The sequence below is a fragment of the Lynx rufus genome, unplaced genomic scaffold (genome assembly GCF_022079265.1).
Source record: "Lynx rufus isolate CCGP_SWC_20201006 ecotype Redwood Valley unplaced genomic scaffold, mLynRuf1.p SCAF_9, whole genome shotgun sequence".
NCBI classification, from domain to species: domain Eukaryota; kingdom Metazoa; phylum Chordata; class Mammalia; order Carnivora; family Felidae; genus Lynx; species Lynx rufus.
Window position 1 is genome coordinate 77,198,615 of NW_025814897.1, and position 17,289 is coordinate 77,215,903.

The following is a 17,289-nucleotide window of genomic DNA, read 5'->3' on the forward strand; positions in this document are numbered from 1 at the left end:
TGATCTCAGGGGGAAAGCTCTCAGTTTTTCCCCATTGAGGATGATATTAGCTGTGGGCTTTTCATTATTGGCTTTTACGATGTTTAAGTATGTTTCTTCTATCCTGACTTTCTCGAGGGTTTTTATGAAGAAAATATGCTAAATTTTGTCAACTGCTTTTTCTGCATCGATTGACAGGATCATATGGTTCTTATCTTTTCTTTCATTAATGTGATGTATCACATTGATTGATTTGCAAATGTTGAACCAGCCCTGCAGCCCAGGAATGAATCTCACTTGATCATGGCGAATAATTTTTTTTTTTTGTATGCTGTTGAATTCGATTTGCTGGTATCTTGTTGAGAATTTTTGCATCCATATTCATCAGGAATATTGGCCTGTAATTCTCTTTTTTTCCTGGGTCTCTGACTAGTTTGGGAATCAAAGTAATGCTGGCTTCATAGAAGGAGTCTGGAAGTTTTCCTTCCCTTTCTATTTTTTGGAACAGCTTGAGAAGGATAGGTATTATCTCTGCTTTAAATGTCTGGTACAATTCCCCAGGGAAGCCATCTGGTCCTGGACTCTTATTTGTTGAGAGATTTTTGATAACTGATTCAATTTCTTCATTGGTTATGGGTCTGTTCAAGTTTTCTATTTCTTCCTGTTTGAGTTTGGGAAGTGGGTGGGTGATTAGGCATTTGTCCATTTCTTCCAGGTTGTCCAGTTTGTTGGCATATAATTTCTCATAGTATTCCCTGATAATTGTGTGTATTTCTGAGGAATTGGCTGTAATCATTCCATTTTCATTCATGATTTTATCTCTTTGGGTCCTCTCCCTTTTTGTTTTGAGAAGTCTGGCTAGAGGCTAGAGGTTTATCAGTTTTGTTTATTTTTTCAACAAACCAACTCTTGGTTTCATTGGTCTGCTCTACAGTTTTTTTAGATTCTATATTGTTTATTTCTGCTCTGATATTTATTATTTCTCTTCTTCTGCTGGGTTTGGGGTGTCTTTGCTGTTCTGCTTCTATTTCCTTTAGGTGTGTGGTTAGATTTTATATTTGGGATTTTCTTGTTTCTTGAGATAGGCCTGGATTGCAATGTATTTTCCTCTCAGGACTGCCTTCTCTATATCCCAAAGCGTTTGGATTGTTGTACTTTCATTTGCATTTGTTTCCATCTATTTTTTTAATTTCTTCCCTAATTGCCTGGTTGACCCATTCATTGTTTAGTAGGGTGTTCTTTAACCTCCATGCTTTTGGAGGTTTTCCAGACTTTTTCCCATGATTGATTTCAAGTTTCATATTATTGTGGTCTGAAAGTGTGCATGGTATGATCTCAATTCTTTTATACTTATGAAGGGCTGTTTTGTGACCCAGTATGTGATCTATCTTGGAGAATGTTCCATATGCACTCGAGAAGAATGTATATTCTGTTGCTTTGGGATGCAGAGCTCTAAATATATCTGTCAAGTCCATTTGATCCAATGTATCATTCAGGGTCCTTGTTTCTTTATTGATCCTGTGTCTAGTTGATCTATCCATTGTTGTACGTGGAGTATTAAAGTCCCCTGCAATTACCACATTCTTATCAATAAGGTTGCTTATGTTTGTAATTGTTGTATATATTTGGGGGCTCCCGTATTCAGCATATAGGCATTTATAATTGTTAGCTCTTCCTGATGGATAGACCCTGTAATGATTATATAATGCCCTTCTTCATCTCTTGTTACAACCTTTAATTTAAAGTCTAGTTTGTCTGGGGCGCCTGGGTGGCGCAGTCGGTTAAGCGTCCGACTTCAGCCAGGTCACGATCTCGCGGTCCGGGAGTTCGAGCCCCGCGTCGGGCTCTGGGCTGATGGCTCAGAGCCTGGAGCCTGTTTCCGATTCTGTGTCTCCCTCTCTCTCTGCCCCTCCCCTGTTCATGCTCTGTCTCTCTCTGTCCCAAAAATAAATAAACGTTGAAAAAAAAATAAATAAATAAAGTCTAGTTTGTCTGCTATAAGTATGGCTACTCCAGCTTTCTTTTGACTCCCAGTAGCATGATAGATAGTTCTCCATCCCCTCACTTTCAATCTGAAGGTGTCCTTAGGTCTAAAATGAGTCTCTTGTAGACAGCAAATAGATGGGTCTTGTTTTTTTAATCCATTCTGATACCTTGTCTTTTGGTTGCAGCATTTAGTCCATTTACATTCAGTGTTATTATGGAAAGATATGGGTTTAGAATCATTGTGATGTCTGTAGGTTTCATGCTTGTAATGATGTCTCTGGTACTTTATGTTCCTTGCAGCATTTCACTCACAGAATCCCCCTTATGATCTTTCTTGTAGGGCTGGTTTAGTGATGAATTCCTTCAGTTTTTGTTTGTTTGGGAAAACCTTTATCTCTCCTATTCTGAAAGACAGACTTGCTGGATAAAGGATTCTCTGCTGCCTATTTTTTCTGTTCATCACATTGAAGTTTTCCTGCCATTCCATTCTGGCATGCCAAGTTTCTGTAGATAGGTCAGCCACTATTCTTATGTGTCTACCTTTGTAAGTTAGAGCATGTTTACCCCTAGCTGCTTTCAGAATTTTCTCTTTATCCTTGTATTTTGCCAGTTTCACTATGATAGGTTGTGCAGAAGATTGATTCAAGTTACGTCTGAAGGGAGTTCTCTGTGCCTCTTGGATTTCAATGCCTTTTTCCTTCCCCAGATCAGGGAAGTTCTCAGCTATGATTTGTTCAAGTACACTTTCAGCCCCTTTCTGTCTCTCTTCTTCTTCTCGAATTCCTATGATATGGATATTGTTCCGTTTGATTGCATCACTTAGTTCTCTAATTCTCCCCTCATACTCCTGGATGTTTTTATCTCTCTTTTTCTCAGCTTCCTCTTTTTCCATAATTTTATCTTCTAATTCACCTATTCTCTCCTCTGCCTCTTCAATCCGTGCTATGGCCACCTCCATTTTATTTTGCACCTCATTTATAGCATTTTTTAGTTTCTTGTGACTATTTCTTAGTCCCTTGATCTCTGTAGCAATAGATTCTCTCCTGTCCTCTATCCTTTTTTCAAGCCAGCGATTAGTTTTATGACCATTATTCTAAATTCTTCTTCCATTATATTGCTTAAATCGTTTTTGATCAATTTGTTAGCTGTCGCTACTTCCTGGCATTTCTTTTGAGGAGAATTCTTCCATTTCGTCATTTTGTGTAGTCCCTGCAGTAGCTCCATACTGCAGGGCACTTCCCCTGTGCTGTCCAGAGTATCTTGTGTTGGTGGGTGGGGCTGCAGTCAGACCCAGTGTCTTCCCCCAGCCTACCTCAGGGGCCACTGGTGTGTACCTTATCTTCCTCTCTCCCAGGGGCAGGAATTGTGGAGTGGTATGACCCCTGTCTGGGCTACCTGCACACTGCTAGGCTTGTGGTGCTGCTCTGATGGGATCTGGCCAAGGGCGTATTAGCCAGGGTGGATCTGCAAGTTGCACAGGGGCAGGATGGGCAGGCTTAACTCGCTTTGCCATTGGGTGGTCCCTTGTGAGAAGGGTCCTGCATTTGGAGGGAGGCAGTCCCATGGGAGGGATGGATCCACAGAAGCACAGCGTTGTGTGTACTTGTGGTGCTAGCAGGTTCATTGATGGGAACTGGTTCACGTTGGAATGTAGCTGGGGGGTGGGAGAGGGAGATGGCTCTTGGCAGCGCCTTTGTTCCCCCACCGATTTCTGTCCTTCCGGGGCTCAACAACTCTCCCTCCAGGCATCCTCTCACCCTCACTGCTCTCAAGAGCAGAGCTGTTGACTTTTAACATTCCAGATGTTAAGTCCCACTCGCTGGCTGTCAGAACTCATGGAGTCCAGCCCCTCCACTTTTGCAAGCCAGACTTTGGGGGCTCTGCCTTGCCAGCAGGCTGCCCCTCCACCACCCTGGCTCCCTCCTACCAGTCTGTGTAGCATGTACTGCCTTTCCGCCCTTCCTACCCTCTTCCGTGTGTCTCTTGTCTACACTTGCCTCTGGAGAGTCCATTCTGCTAGTCTTCCAGTAGTTTTATGGGTTATTTAGGCTGATGTGGGTGGAATCTAAGGTATCAGCAGGAGAAGGTGAGCCCAGCATCCTCCTATGCCTCCATCTTCCCCACCATCCTCTATCAGGAAACAGTAGCTTTGAATGACACACTGGACCAGGTGGATTTAGCAGATACATTCACAACATTCCATCTTAAAGCAGAATACACATTCTTTTTAAGGGAACATTGAACTTTCTTTAGAATAGATCACAAATTGGCCACAAAAGGAATTTCAATGAATTCAAAAAGATCCAGTTCATACTGTGTGTCTTTTCTGACCCAACTCTATAAAACTAGAAATCAACCACACGAAAAAGTCTTGAGAGAGTACAAATACATTGAAGTTAAATAACATGTTAGTAAACAATGAATGGGTCAACCAGAAAATAAAAGAAGTTAAAAAATACATGGAAACAAGTGAAAATTAAAATACAATGGTCCAGAGTATTTGGGATGCAGCAAAAGAAGTTCTGAGACAAATTTATAGCAACACAGGCTTACCTCAAGAGCAAGAAAAATCACAAATAAAAAAACCTAACTTTATACCTAAAGGAGCTAGAAAAAAAAAACTGAAGCCAGCAGAAGAAAGTAAATAGTTACAAATAAAAGCAGAAATCAATGATGTAGAAACTGAAAAACAATAGAACAGAACAATGAAACCAGGAGCTGATTCTTTGAAAAGATCAACAAAATTGATAAACCTCAGCCATACTCATCCCCCCCAAAAAGAGGACTCAAACAACATCACAATGAAAAGAGAAATAACAACTAACCTCACAGATACACATACACACACACACACACACACACACACACACACACAATTGTAAGATAATACTATGAAATAATTTATGCTAACAAATTGGACAACCTAGAAGAAATGGATAAATTTCTAGAAACATATACCCTACCAAAACTTAAGGAGGAAGAAACAGAATAACTCTCAACAAACAAAAGTCCAGGACCAGATGGCTGAATAGGCAAACTTTACCAAACATTTAAACAAGAGTTAATACCTATTCTTCCCAAATGATTCCAATAAGTAGAAGAGGAAGGAAAGGTACCAAATTCATTCTATGAGGCCATCATCACCCTAATATGATAACCAGATAAAGTTAACACCAAAAAAGAGAACTATAGGCCAACGTCACTGATGAACAGAGATGCAAAAATTGTAACAAAATACTAGCAAATCAAATCCAACAATACATTTAAAAAATCATTTACCATGATCAGGTGGGATTTTTTCCTGGGATGCAATAGTGGCTCAACATTCACAAACCAATCAGTGTAACACATCACATCAATAAGAGTATAAAAATCACATGATCATGTCAATAGATATAGAAAAAGCATTTGACAAAGTACAACATTCACTCATTATTTGAAAAAAAAATCTCAACAAAGTAGATTTACATGAAACATACCTCAACATAATAAAAGCCTTATATGAAAAACCCACAGTGAACATCATAATGGGAAAAACCAAGAGCCTTTACCCTAAGTTCAGGAACAAAATAAGGGTGTCCACTCTCACCACTTTTATTAAATATAGTAATAGAAGTCCTAGTAATAGCAATAAGACAACAAAAGAAATAAAAGACCTTCATATTGGTAAGGAAAAAGTAAAACTTTCACTATTTGCAGATGACATGATCCTATATATAGAAGACCCAAAAGATTCCTCTACAAAATTACTAGAAGTGATAAATGAATTCACTAATATCATAGGATACAAAATCAGTGTACAGAAATCTGTTGCATTCCTATAGGCTAATAATGAAACAGCAGAGAGTGTAATGAAAACAATCCCATTTACAGTTGCACCAAAAATAATAAAATACCTAGGAATAAACTTGTCTGAAGAAGTAAAAGACCTGTACTCTGAAAACTGTAAAACACTAATGAAAGAAAGTGAAGATGACACAAACAAATGGAAAGGTATTCCATGCTCACGGGTTGGAAGAACAAATACTGTTTAAATGTCTATACTACCCAAAGCAATCTACACATTTAATGCAATCCCTATCAAAATTCCAATAGGATTTTTCACAGAACCAGAACAAGCAATCCTATAATTTGCCTGTAACTGCAAAAGACCCCAAAAGGCCAATGTAATCTCACAAAAAGAGTAACAAAACTGGAGGTATCACAATTCCAGACTTAAAGTTATATTACAAAGTTGAAGTAGTCGAACAGTATGGCACTGGCATAAAAAAGACACAAAGATCAATGGAACAGAATAGAAAGGCCAGAAATAAACCCACAGCTATATAGTCAATTAATTTTCAACAAAGGAGGAAAGACTATACAATGGGAAACAGTCTCTTCAAATGTTGCTGGGAAAACTGGACAGCTACATGGAAAAAAACCGGGACTGCTTTCTTGTACCATATACAAAAATAAAGTCACAATGGATTAAGGACATAAATGTGAGGCCTTAAGCCATATAAATCCTAGAAGTGAGCATAGCCAGTCATGTCTCTGTAATTGGCCATAGCAACATTTTCTGGCTATGTCTTCTGAGGCAAGGTAATTAAATGCAAAAATAAACTATTGTGACTACTTCAAAATAAAAGTTTCTGCACAGTGAAGGAAACAGTCAACAAAACTAAAAGGCAACCTATGAAATGGGGGAAAATATTTTCAAATGACATATCCAATAAAGGGTTAGTATCCAAAATACATAAAGAACTAATACAGGGGTGCCTGGGTGGCTCAGTTGGTTGACTGTCTGACTCTTGGCTTCAGCTCAGGTCATGATCTCACAGTTCGTGAATTCAAGCCCTGTATCAGGCTCCATGCTGGCCCTGAGCCTCTCCCTGCCCCCCTTCCCCACTCGTTCTCTCTGTCTCTGTCTCTCTCTCATATAAATAATTTAAAAAATTTTTTAAAGAAATAATACAATTCAACACCCAAAAAACAAATAATCCAATATAAAAATTTGGCAGAAGGGGCGCCTGGGTGGCTTAGTTGGTTAAGCATCCGACTTTGGCTCAGGTCATGATCTCATGGTTCGCGAGTTCAAGCCCCGCATCAGGCTCTGTGCTGACAGCTCAGAACCTGAAACCTGCTTCGGATTCCATGTCTCCCTCTCTCTTTGCCCCTGCCCTGCTCATACTCTGTCTCTGTCTCTCAAAAAGTGAATAAACATTTAAAAAAATATATTAAAAAATTGGGCAGAAGACATGAACAGACATTTCTCCAAAGAAGACATACAGATGACAAACAGAAGAGAAACTCATGAAGAGATCATGAGTGATCAATGTTACTCATCATGAGGGAAATTCAAATCAAAACTACAATGAGATATCACCTCACACCTGTCAGAATGGCTAAAATCAACAACACAAGAAAGAACTAGTGTTGGTGAGGATGTGGAGAAAAAGGAACCCTCATGTATTGGGAATGCAAACTGGTGCAGCCACTGTGAAAAACACTATGGACATTCCTCAGAAATTTAAGAATGGAATCACCCTATGATCCAGTGATCACTCTACTGGGTTTTTTATCCCCCAAAATACAAAAGCACTAACTCAAAAGGATACATGCCCCCACCAACCCCCATGTTTATTGCAGCATGATGTCGTATTAGTATTTCAGTGTATGTATTTTACCATAGCCAAATTATGGAAATAGCCCAAGCAAGTGTCCATTTATGGATGAATGGACAGAGATGTGGTATATATATATACAATGGAGTATTATTCAGCCATAAAAGAATAAAATCTTGCCATTTGCAATGACATGGATGGAGCTAGAGAGTATAATGGTAAGCAAAATAAGTCAGAGAAAGACAAATACTATATAATTTCACTCATGTGTGAAATTTAAGAAACAAACAAGGAAGTGAAAAAAAAGAGAAAACCAAAAAACAGACTTTTAACTACAGAGAAAAAACTCATGTTACCAGAGGGGGGAGGGGGGATGCATGAAATAGCTGATGGGGATTAAAGAGTACACTTATCATTATGAGCACTGAGTAATGTATAGCATTGTTGAATCAATATGTTGTACACCTGAAATTAATATAATGCTGTATGTTAACTATACTGAAATTAAAATGAAAAAAATAATGAGGCAAAAGAAACCTAAGGGATGCTATGTGTCAAAGAACTAGAAGGACTGTAGGATAACAAATCGTAAAGGAGGAAGATGGCAGCCGGCAACAACAACAGCAACAACACAAAGCTGGATTTGCCTCGTATAAAGAGCTGCACTTTTTCTCTCTTTACTTGGCTGGGATGCCATGACATGAGACTGACAGGTTGCAAGCTACATTCACAGCCCTGTGCACACCTTAGGACATGTCAAGGTAATAGAAACACTGGTAGCTGATTGCCCCTGAGATGATGCCTACAGCAGGGCACTGCTGAAAAAGATTCCAAAATGTGTTTTATTCGTGATGTGTTATATCCCAATATTAATTAGATTTCTATTTGTATAAGACTGTCATAGTTAAGATATTAACAGGAGAACTGGTAAAAGATTCCCAGGCAACAATTGCTATATTCCAACAAATAATTACATGGAGAGATTCTCTAAAAATGAGCTGACCCTGGCATGACAATTGACAGCTCGTCTTTCTACAGTGGTGTCAACTCCTTCAGCTCAGAGGCAAGCCTCTGGGCTAGAGAATCTGTGCATGATCTAGGCATTTGCTTATGTGAAAAAGCCAGATCCTAGAGCAAACAAAGCCCAGAACATGTCCTTCCATCAGGAATGATTTGAAGAATGAGGATCTCTCATTGACTCTCATAAATCAAGTACTTAAGCTTTAAAAGAATTCTGAACAGGGGCATCTGGGTGACTCAGTGGGTTAAGCATCCAACTTTGGCTCAGGTCATGATCTTGCCGTCTGTGAGTTCAAGCCTGGCGTCAGGCTCTGTGCTGACAGCTCAGAGCCTGGAGCTTGCTTTGGATTCTCCGTGTGTACCTGTCTCTCTACCCGCCTCTCTCTCTCTCTTTCTCTCTCTCAAAAATAAATATTTAAAAAATTGTAAATAAAGTAATTGGAGCAGTAGTTACCCAACTATGCTTTCCAAAACATTAGTCTCACAGGATCCTAGAGGTATCCCAAGAAAAAGTAACCCTCAGGCACAGAAATTTGGAAAACAGTGCGTAGTATTCTTCTTCTTTCTGAGCTTTGCAAGACATATGAATATGCTGTCTCTTTGATACCGCTGTACAAAAGAAACCCGTTTAACACTATTTAACCTAGAGTTTCCTGAGCTTATTTATTCATAGATATTTCCAAGGAGCAGCACACAATATCTGGAATTACTGTTTGGGAAACCATAAAGAAAAAGCCATATATACTCAATATCTAAAGTGTGCCAAACATCCTCAATTTACTTTTTGATTATGCAGAAGCCAACAAAACAGGATAGGATGTCTTCATGATCATCAGCTCTCATTTATTATTTAGTATATGAGAACACACCCATAGCATTCAATTTGTTTGGATTCGGGGGTAAAAATGGGATTTGATTTTTCCTGCGACTTTCATTTTGGGTGACTAACCAGTTTTAACTGCTATGTTGACATGAGCATGTTTTAGGTGTTTACTGAAAGGTTAGTGTCAAAAGAATTTAATGTCCTGGTGGGCTTGTGTTTTTCTCTGAGGCAGATATTGATGAATGCACAGAGGGAATCATTGAGTGCCACAACCATTCCCGCTGCGTTAACCTGCCAGGGTGGTACCACTGTGAGTGCAGAAGCGGTTTCCATGACGATGGGACCTATTCACTGTCCGGGGAGTCCTGTATTGGTAAGCAGCTTTTAGTCATGCCCTCATCCTTCTGGACCTTTGCAGGAGGGGCAGCCTGCTTTGGCACTCTTTTCAGGTTCCGTGTTAAAATATGACCCCTTGCTGGTTAAACTCATTAGTTTTCAAATTTCCTCCCTCAACAATTCAGGGATTAGGTAGGGATTATGCAGTGTGGGGTTTTAGGATTTTTATATGGAAACTGGGGCAGTCAGAGTATCAAAGCCTGAGTCTGTATGCTGTGGCTTTTAGTTCTTTTGAAGTAAAATCATGATGGCTTGCTGAAATTTTTAACAGTTTGAGAAACAGAAGTGGGAGAAGAAGAAATACTACTAGACTGAGAAAGTTTAGTTTAAATTCCAGCTCTTATACTGCACCTCTGTGAGCCTTCTTCTGTGAAAGTGATAAAAGTAGAATAATGATATATATGTGTTGCCAGGATTAAGTGGGATACCACACATTTAAAAATTGTAAGCTTTACATTGTTATGCAAACATAATATAGCTGCATTAACCTTATTATTGTTATTACCACCATCATCCTTACAAAGTTTCCTTTCACCACTGTTCTACTTAAGATTCTGTTAAATGCTGAACAGAGGAAATTAACAGTTTTTCTTCTTCAAGACCCTACAACTTTCATAAAATACAAACAACTGATCAAAACTCTAATTGTTTCCGTGAGAACCTTGGCCATTCCACTTATGTCATGTCCTGTGAACTCAGCTAAATTCTTTAGGCTGATTTGGACAGACCTAAAGGGCAAGCATTCTGGCTTTGGGTCCAGACTGCTGAATTAGAAAATGCGAATTTGATTTTGAAAATTCATTCATTCTCTTGTCTTTGCTCGTTGCATATCTTTTTTTTTAATGGTTGCTACTGAGATCCATCTAATGTTTTTCTGTTTTTCCCAACTTCTCCCCTGAGGTTGTTTTACAGTAAAGATGAATTAGGAACAGTGGGTGCACAGCGTGAACTGTCCACCACAGTTTGACGCCACTGTTGAGAGGCATGCAGTGTAGTTGTGAAAAGCATGGATCCTAGAGCCAGACTCCCTGCAGTCAGAGTCTAGCTCTGTCATTTCTAAGTTCCCTGTGCCAAGATCTTATCTAGTCCACACCTCAGTTATCTCATCTGAAAAATGGAAATGTTCTATCTAGGTCAGAGGAGTGCTGGGAGAACTAGTTGAATTGACACCTGTTAAATGTGGACTGAATGTTAGTTACTGTTATCTTAAATCTTCCTACATATTCAGCACTCTGCCCCCGGCTCTGTATATGTTTCTTTTATTCTTAAAATAAAGATCTGTGACCTTAGGGAGAGGTTTACATTTATCCTGGGTCTTCAGATACTTCCTTTACATTGGCCAAGAACTTCTGTATGTGTGTACCTCAGTGTGAATAAATGTTACGTGAATAGGCATAGATAGAATGGCAGTTGTTACTGAGAAATGGAGGTAGAGAGATGGAATACTGACATATGTGGTGTTATATTTGGGCACTAAAAATAAAAATGTCATTTTTAAACAGTGTATTTGACCTCACTAAATGGGAGACTCTTGGCTTTTTATTGGATAAAGGGGCTGAGAGATCACCTAGTTAAACCAATTTTATAACTGCTTGGACCTGCCATGGCCTTGCACACTTATGTGCCTTTGCTTATGCTCTCCCTTCTGGCTGGGAGAGAACAGAACTTTGAATCGAAGATGATCCTATCTTTTCTTTGATCATGTTGATTCATATACAAATTTCTGTTATTTTTCCTCAATTCAGCTCATGTGCCACGAGACCCCCATGAGGCATTTTTTGATGTCTTCATAGGAGCTCTCACTCTTGTCCTCTGCTAACTGTAGCTTTACCCTGATGTATGTTTCTGTGGCTTGACATGCTGTACCACTGTCAGTGTATTTGTTCTGTGAGTGTGAAATGGACTTCATTCTTCTGTCTCTTCAGTAAGACCCTTTAGTAGTTAGTTAGTATTCAGTCACTGAGAAAAATGCAACCACTTCATGTGCCTGATAAAGAAATTCAGTCTCAGAAAGGTGACACCTTGTTCCTAGCCACATAGTTGGTTCGATACAGGTTGAGACTCAAGCCTAAATGAAGGGTAACTCTACACCCCAGATACCAGGTACAGTTCCAGTTTATGCCTGTTGTTCTGATGTAATTATCCATAGCACCCTGTGACTCCCATAAATGTCCCCATTCAGTTGACAGATGTCATGGTCACCTCATCTGTGGATTCTTCTCTTCCATGCTAAGTTGAATGCCTGGGGATCAAATCTCCTGCCCTCCCTGAGGAGGCACTTTCTTCTTCCATGAACTGATCTCTGTTCTGCACAGGAAAACTATAGCAAACTCGATTCCTTGACAAGGCAGTAGAGTTGTTTTTATTAGTGGCATTTTATTTTATTTTTTTTTATTTTATTTTTTTTAAAGCATATTTTATTTTTTTTTCCAACGTTTATTTATTTTTTTGGGACAGAGAGAGACAGAGCATGAACGGGGGAGGGGCAGAGAGAGAGGGAGACACAGAATCGGAAACAGGCTCCAGGCTCTGAGCCGTGAGCCCAGAGCCCGACGCGGGGCTCGAACCCACGGACCGCGAGATCGTGACCTGGCTGAAGTCGGACGCTTAACCGACTGCGCCACCCAGGCGCCCCTATTAGTGGCATTTTAAATTCAGGTAATTCTTAATCTGAATGCCCTTTCATTTCCACACTTTTGGAAGTAACTTTGTGAATGGGTCTTAATAAGAACAGAAGTCTGGCCATCATTCAGTTTTTCTTTGGTAGTTGAGAGCACTCTGTTCATGGTGCTCTCATGGTGCTCTGTTCTGTTCATGGTGCAACATATATATATGTCAGATCATTTCATTTTTGTATTACACCTTTCTAATGCCTTCCCACTGAATGAAAAATAAATTTCTAAAATCTTCATGTGGACTTCGAGGCTTTAGGTAATATTGCCTCTACCTACTTCTTGGATTTAACTCCTATCGATGTTAGCCTTTTTAATCTTTTCATGCCTTGAACGTACAATGAACTCAGCCAGTTTCAGAGCTTTTGCCTTTGCTGTTCTGTCTGGAACACTCATTGCCTGTCATTATATGGCTGTCTTTTTTCTTTATATAATTCTCAGCTCAAATCCCACTCCCTGACCATTTTATCTGAAGTAGTCCTTTTCTGGTGACTTCACTAAATCACTCTCTTTGCTATCTTTTGTAACATTTTTAATTCTCAATTTGTTGTACATACCTGTGTGTGTAACTGTCTTTTGCCACAAGGGTACAAATTGAGGACAGAGACCTTGTTCATATTTTGCCACTGTCCCTCCGGCCCCTAGAACAGTGTAGGTACAAATGGGATAAGTAATGCATATATGTCAAATGTTTGAAGGACTAGAAGTAATAAAAACCATATCAAGTCGGATTTATTTTCTGTTTGGCTTGGCATAACTAGTTGTGTGGATGGTGGTTAATACATAAGATGTTAAATATCACAAAATCATGTGAGTTTTATTTCAGAAAAAAAAATTATTGAGAACAGCCATCACACTAGCATTGTGTTAAGAGTTTTGGGAATGTGGGTATGAATCAGGTAAGATCTCTCTTCTTGAGTGATTTATGACCTGAAATATTCTGAATCATCAAAATACACCTTAATAGCATTGGAAATTATTCTATCACACCAGGCCCTAAATAACATCATCTATTAATTCTTACACATAAAGAAATAGCATCTGAAACAACCTATAAAACTTTTTATAAAGGTGTTTGACAACGTAGATTCAACTATGCTTTTTCCTGAAATAATATTGGGAATGGCATTTGTTAGAAGCCAAAATGAGGCAGTCCAGGAGAACAGTTGCATGCCACTCCATGCCATTTTTGTCAGATGGAAATAATAACACCTGATCGATGCATCAGTTGCTGTAAGCATTGCATGTTACTGATGTCAGAAGAACCAGCACACATGCACATTTACTATGTCATGAGAAAAATGCTTAACATTTGCCTCTTTCTCCTAAAGTGCATCATCTAATTGAAGAAACGATAAGTCTTAGGTATTATAGAGGCAGACAGAATCAGCATTACTGAGGAGTCTAACAGACTGTGTGTCTATCTGCCCCTTTCTCATATGCTTGTTTATTTTTATAATTCCAGGAGAGCTGTGCATACAAAACTTTGCCCAATGGTATTTACACACAGGACGATTACCTACAGTGGCTACCGTAGGGTGCAGTGCAGCGTGCTCTTTGTTTAGATGCGGTAGTGGGAGTCAGGGATTCCCAGTTGCAACATAGAAGTTTTGAGCTGTTGCTTTTTTATCTAGACATAATTATCTGGGTCATCTAGAAATAGGAACTAGTGTATAATTAACAATGGCATATGTAAAGAGCAGGGGTTTACATATTTTGAAAAGGAGATTCAAACTCCCTCGATGTCAGTCTCCATGATCTTGCTCCTGCAAATGAAACTTTATTTTCCTCTGGTTCCTCTCTCACTGTGCATGGATCTGCTAGCCTGCTCAAATCCCTCTTCCATTCTTCCCAAACCCTGGACTCTCTTTCCTTAAGTCCTTTACTTGTATGCTTCTCTCTGACCATCCTTCTGTCCTCATTTCCAGTTGTCAAAATCCTGATGAAGTCCTGCTTCCTAAACCAGTGATTCTCAAACCTGTTTCACAGTAGATTCACCTGAGTAGCTTTAAAAAAAAAATACTTATGATGGGCCAGCACACCTGGAGATTCTGATTTAGTTGACTTTTTGGGGGACATAGACAGAGTCATCTGTTGTGGTTTTTTTAAAGTCTCCAAGTCAGTAGAAAGAATATTGAGTTAATTTAGAGAACTACCATCATAGAATTTCTATAAGATCATCTTCATCATCAGCATCTTCATCTTCATCTTCATCTTCATCATCTCCCTTCTATGCATCCCCATGGCCATTTATTTGCAATCTCTTATGGAACTTGCCAGATAAGCCTTGTCCTCTCCATTAGTTGGTTGATATTTTGATACTTTGATATCCTTTATAGATTTGTATTGAATTGTATTAGTCACACATTGGTTGTTGTTTTTATTGAACAGAATTTTCAAATTCCAGTAGAATTTGTTTTGTTGATGAAGCAGCATACTGAGGGGTGACATACGACTCTTCTTATGGGGCATGGCTCCTCGGCCTCTATTAATGCTGCTTCTGTAGAACTTGCTTGAGTGAGGCAGGTCCCCAGACCCTGGAGTCTGCTCTCTGATCACTGGAAACAAGCCAACAAGGATTTACTTGTCAGAACAGCTGCTGCAACTGTCATCAGCTTGCAAAGAAACATAAAACAGCCAGAAAAGGTTCTGTTGGAATCACTCGGGAAGATTTCACTTTTAACTTGTTCATAGGTTAGGGTGGATTGAAATGTTCTGAGAATGGTTTGGGTTCTGCTCTCACTGCCCAGTGCCTGGTTCTCATGGGAGTGGAGATAAAAAGGGCTAGGACCTGGATGTGCTTCCTGATGGGTGGGAGTTATGAAGGCTTAGTGGGTGACAGTGTGATACAGAGGGGAGGAAGGTTTCAAGTGCATATAAGCCTGGAATCAAATCCCAACTTGGCCACTTTCTAGCTGAGTGGCATTTGGCCAGATGTTTAACCTCTCTAATCCTTAGTTTCCTTGGCATACAATGATTAAAATAATACTTGCTGGTCGAATTTTTTGTAGTAGAAGTGTTCTTATATGCAAATATCCTGGCAAGTAGTAGATAATAATAGTCAACATTTAACCTCACTTCACCTCAAATCCCTCACCTGTCAAATGAAGACAGCAACAGTAATACTAATAAGAGCTAACATTTATTGAGAGCTTACTTGGTGCCAGACACTGCTCTAAGCAATTTACAGAAGTGCCATCTTCATAAATTGCTGTGGAGTAATTGTGAGGATTACATAAGCTAACAGGGGAAAAAAGCATTCAGCACTTGTGTTTTAAGTGCTTGGTAGCTCTCAGCCATTATCACGAACTGAAAACCCATGCTGTGTGCCAGACACTGTGCCAGGGAGTTTCATGCATTATCTAATTCAGTTCTCACAACTCCAGTAAGTGGGAAGACCTCTTACTATTTTAAAGATGAGGAAGATAAGGTCTCAGGATTAAGATAATTTGTCCCAAATTCCACATCTGAGAAATGGCACAGAGACCATACTGCAGATCTGTGTGAACCCAAAGCTTCTGCCTTTGATATATTAACACTGCAATGCTTTCGGTAAGGCAGGAGGCCAGCTATAAGCCCATGACTGAAGATGTTAAGCAGGGAAGCTGGAATTCCAGGAGACAAGGCAAAGAGAAAATGAGAGACAATGAATGAGACCCAGATGGACAGTTTGGTACATTCTGTGTGAATCAACAGCACGGGGGAATTATTGCATTGGGTGGACTCACGGCCTGTGTCTTGGGTCATCCTGCTAGACCGGGGGACAGGATGTCAAGGTGGCAGGTTTTTAACAGCTGGCTATCCACTGATATCATTACCTTTGCTGCATTTTTCACCATATGAATCCAGAGTAGAAAAAGCAAAGGAAAGGGTTGGGAATAAAGAGTATGAGAAATGGTGGTGGATAGATTTTTTTTTAATGTTCATTTATTTGTTTTGAGAGAGAAAGAGAGCAGGGTAGGGGCAGAGAGAGAGGGAGGCAAAGAATCCCAGGCAGTCTCCACACTACTAGTGTGGGCCTGATGCGGGGCTCGAACCCAGGAACCATGAGAACATGACCTGAGCCAAAACCAAGAGTCAGATGCTTAACCAACTGAGCCACCCAGGTGCCCCTGGTGGATAGATTTTCAACTAACTTATACTGATTTTTTCCATTCGTTTATTTATCCTCTGCCTCTTAGAAGCAATTACTTCTATATATAAAGAAAACATATTCAACAGAGTTATTAAAATAAAAATATTTGAAAAATAAGGAAGTTCTAGTTACCATCAAAGTCAGCAAAGACGCTTGTGACTATCCTGGTGTCCAGAGCCAAAATGGAAACATGAGTTATACAAATTGTTCTAATATGAAAGAAAGTTGCATTCAAAAAAATCCTTAAGAAAGTAGGCTCAAATGTGCTTTTTTTTTTCTATTTCAGAGTAGAGGCATGCTAGGGTGGTAAAAGCATCGTTGTGGACCAGGCTGTTTCAGACTAAGATGACTTCAGACAGAGGCATACACCCCAATCTTGGGATAGTCATTGGATTTTCTCTCTTTGCAAATAAGGATGCCCCCCTTGCATATGAAAGTATTTTCAGTTAAACAACACCCCACTCTTCCTTGTTAGTATTTAGTGAGGTCTCATTGACTTCAAAATTGATATTTGTTGCCAAAGAACTTTAGAAACTTTAGATTTGGTTTTCAGCCAGATAATAGATTTTCTTTTTTTGTTTGTTTGTTTATTTATTTTTGAGACAGAGAGAGACAGAGCATGAACGGGGGAGGGTCAGAGAGAGCAGACACAGAATCTGAAGCAGGCTCCAG

At 39.5% G+C, this 17,289-nt stretch overlaps 1 protein-coding gene across 3 annotated transcripts in view; it reads left to right on the forward strand.

The window, feature by feature from the left end:
* Positions 1-17,289, forward strand: part of NELL1 (neural EGFL like 1) — an 896,605-nt gene that overhangs the window by 842,062 nt on the left and 37,254 nt on the right. For 2 of the 3 annotated variants that reach the window (XM_047071414.1, XM_047071416.1), the window contains one exon: positions 9,647-9,787. The exons of the other annotated variant lie outside the window; for it this stretch is intronic. In XM_047071414.1, the coding sequence (XP_046927370.1) occupies positions 9,647-9,787 (141 nt within the window). The remainder of the gene's footprint in view (positions 1-9,646; positions 9,788-17,289) is intronic. 3 annotated transcript variants of the gene reach the window in all.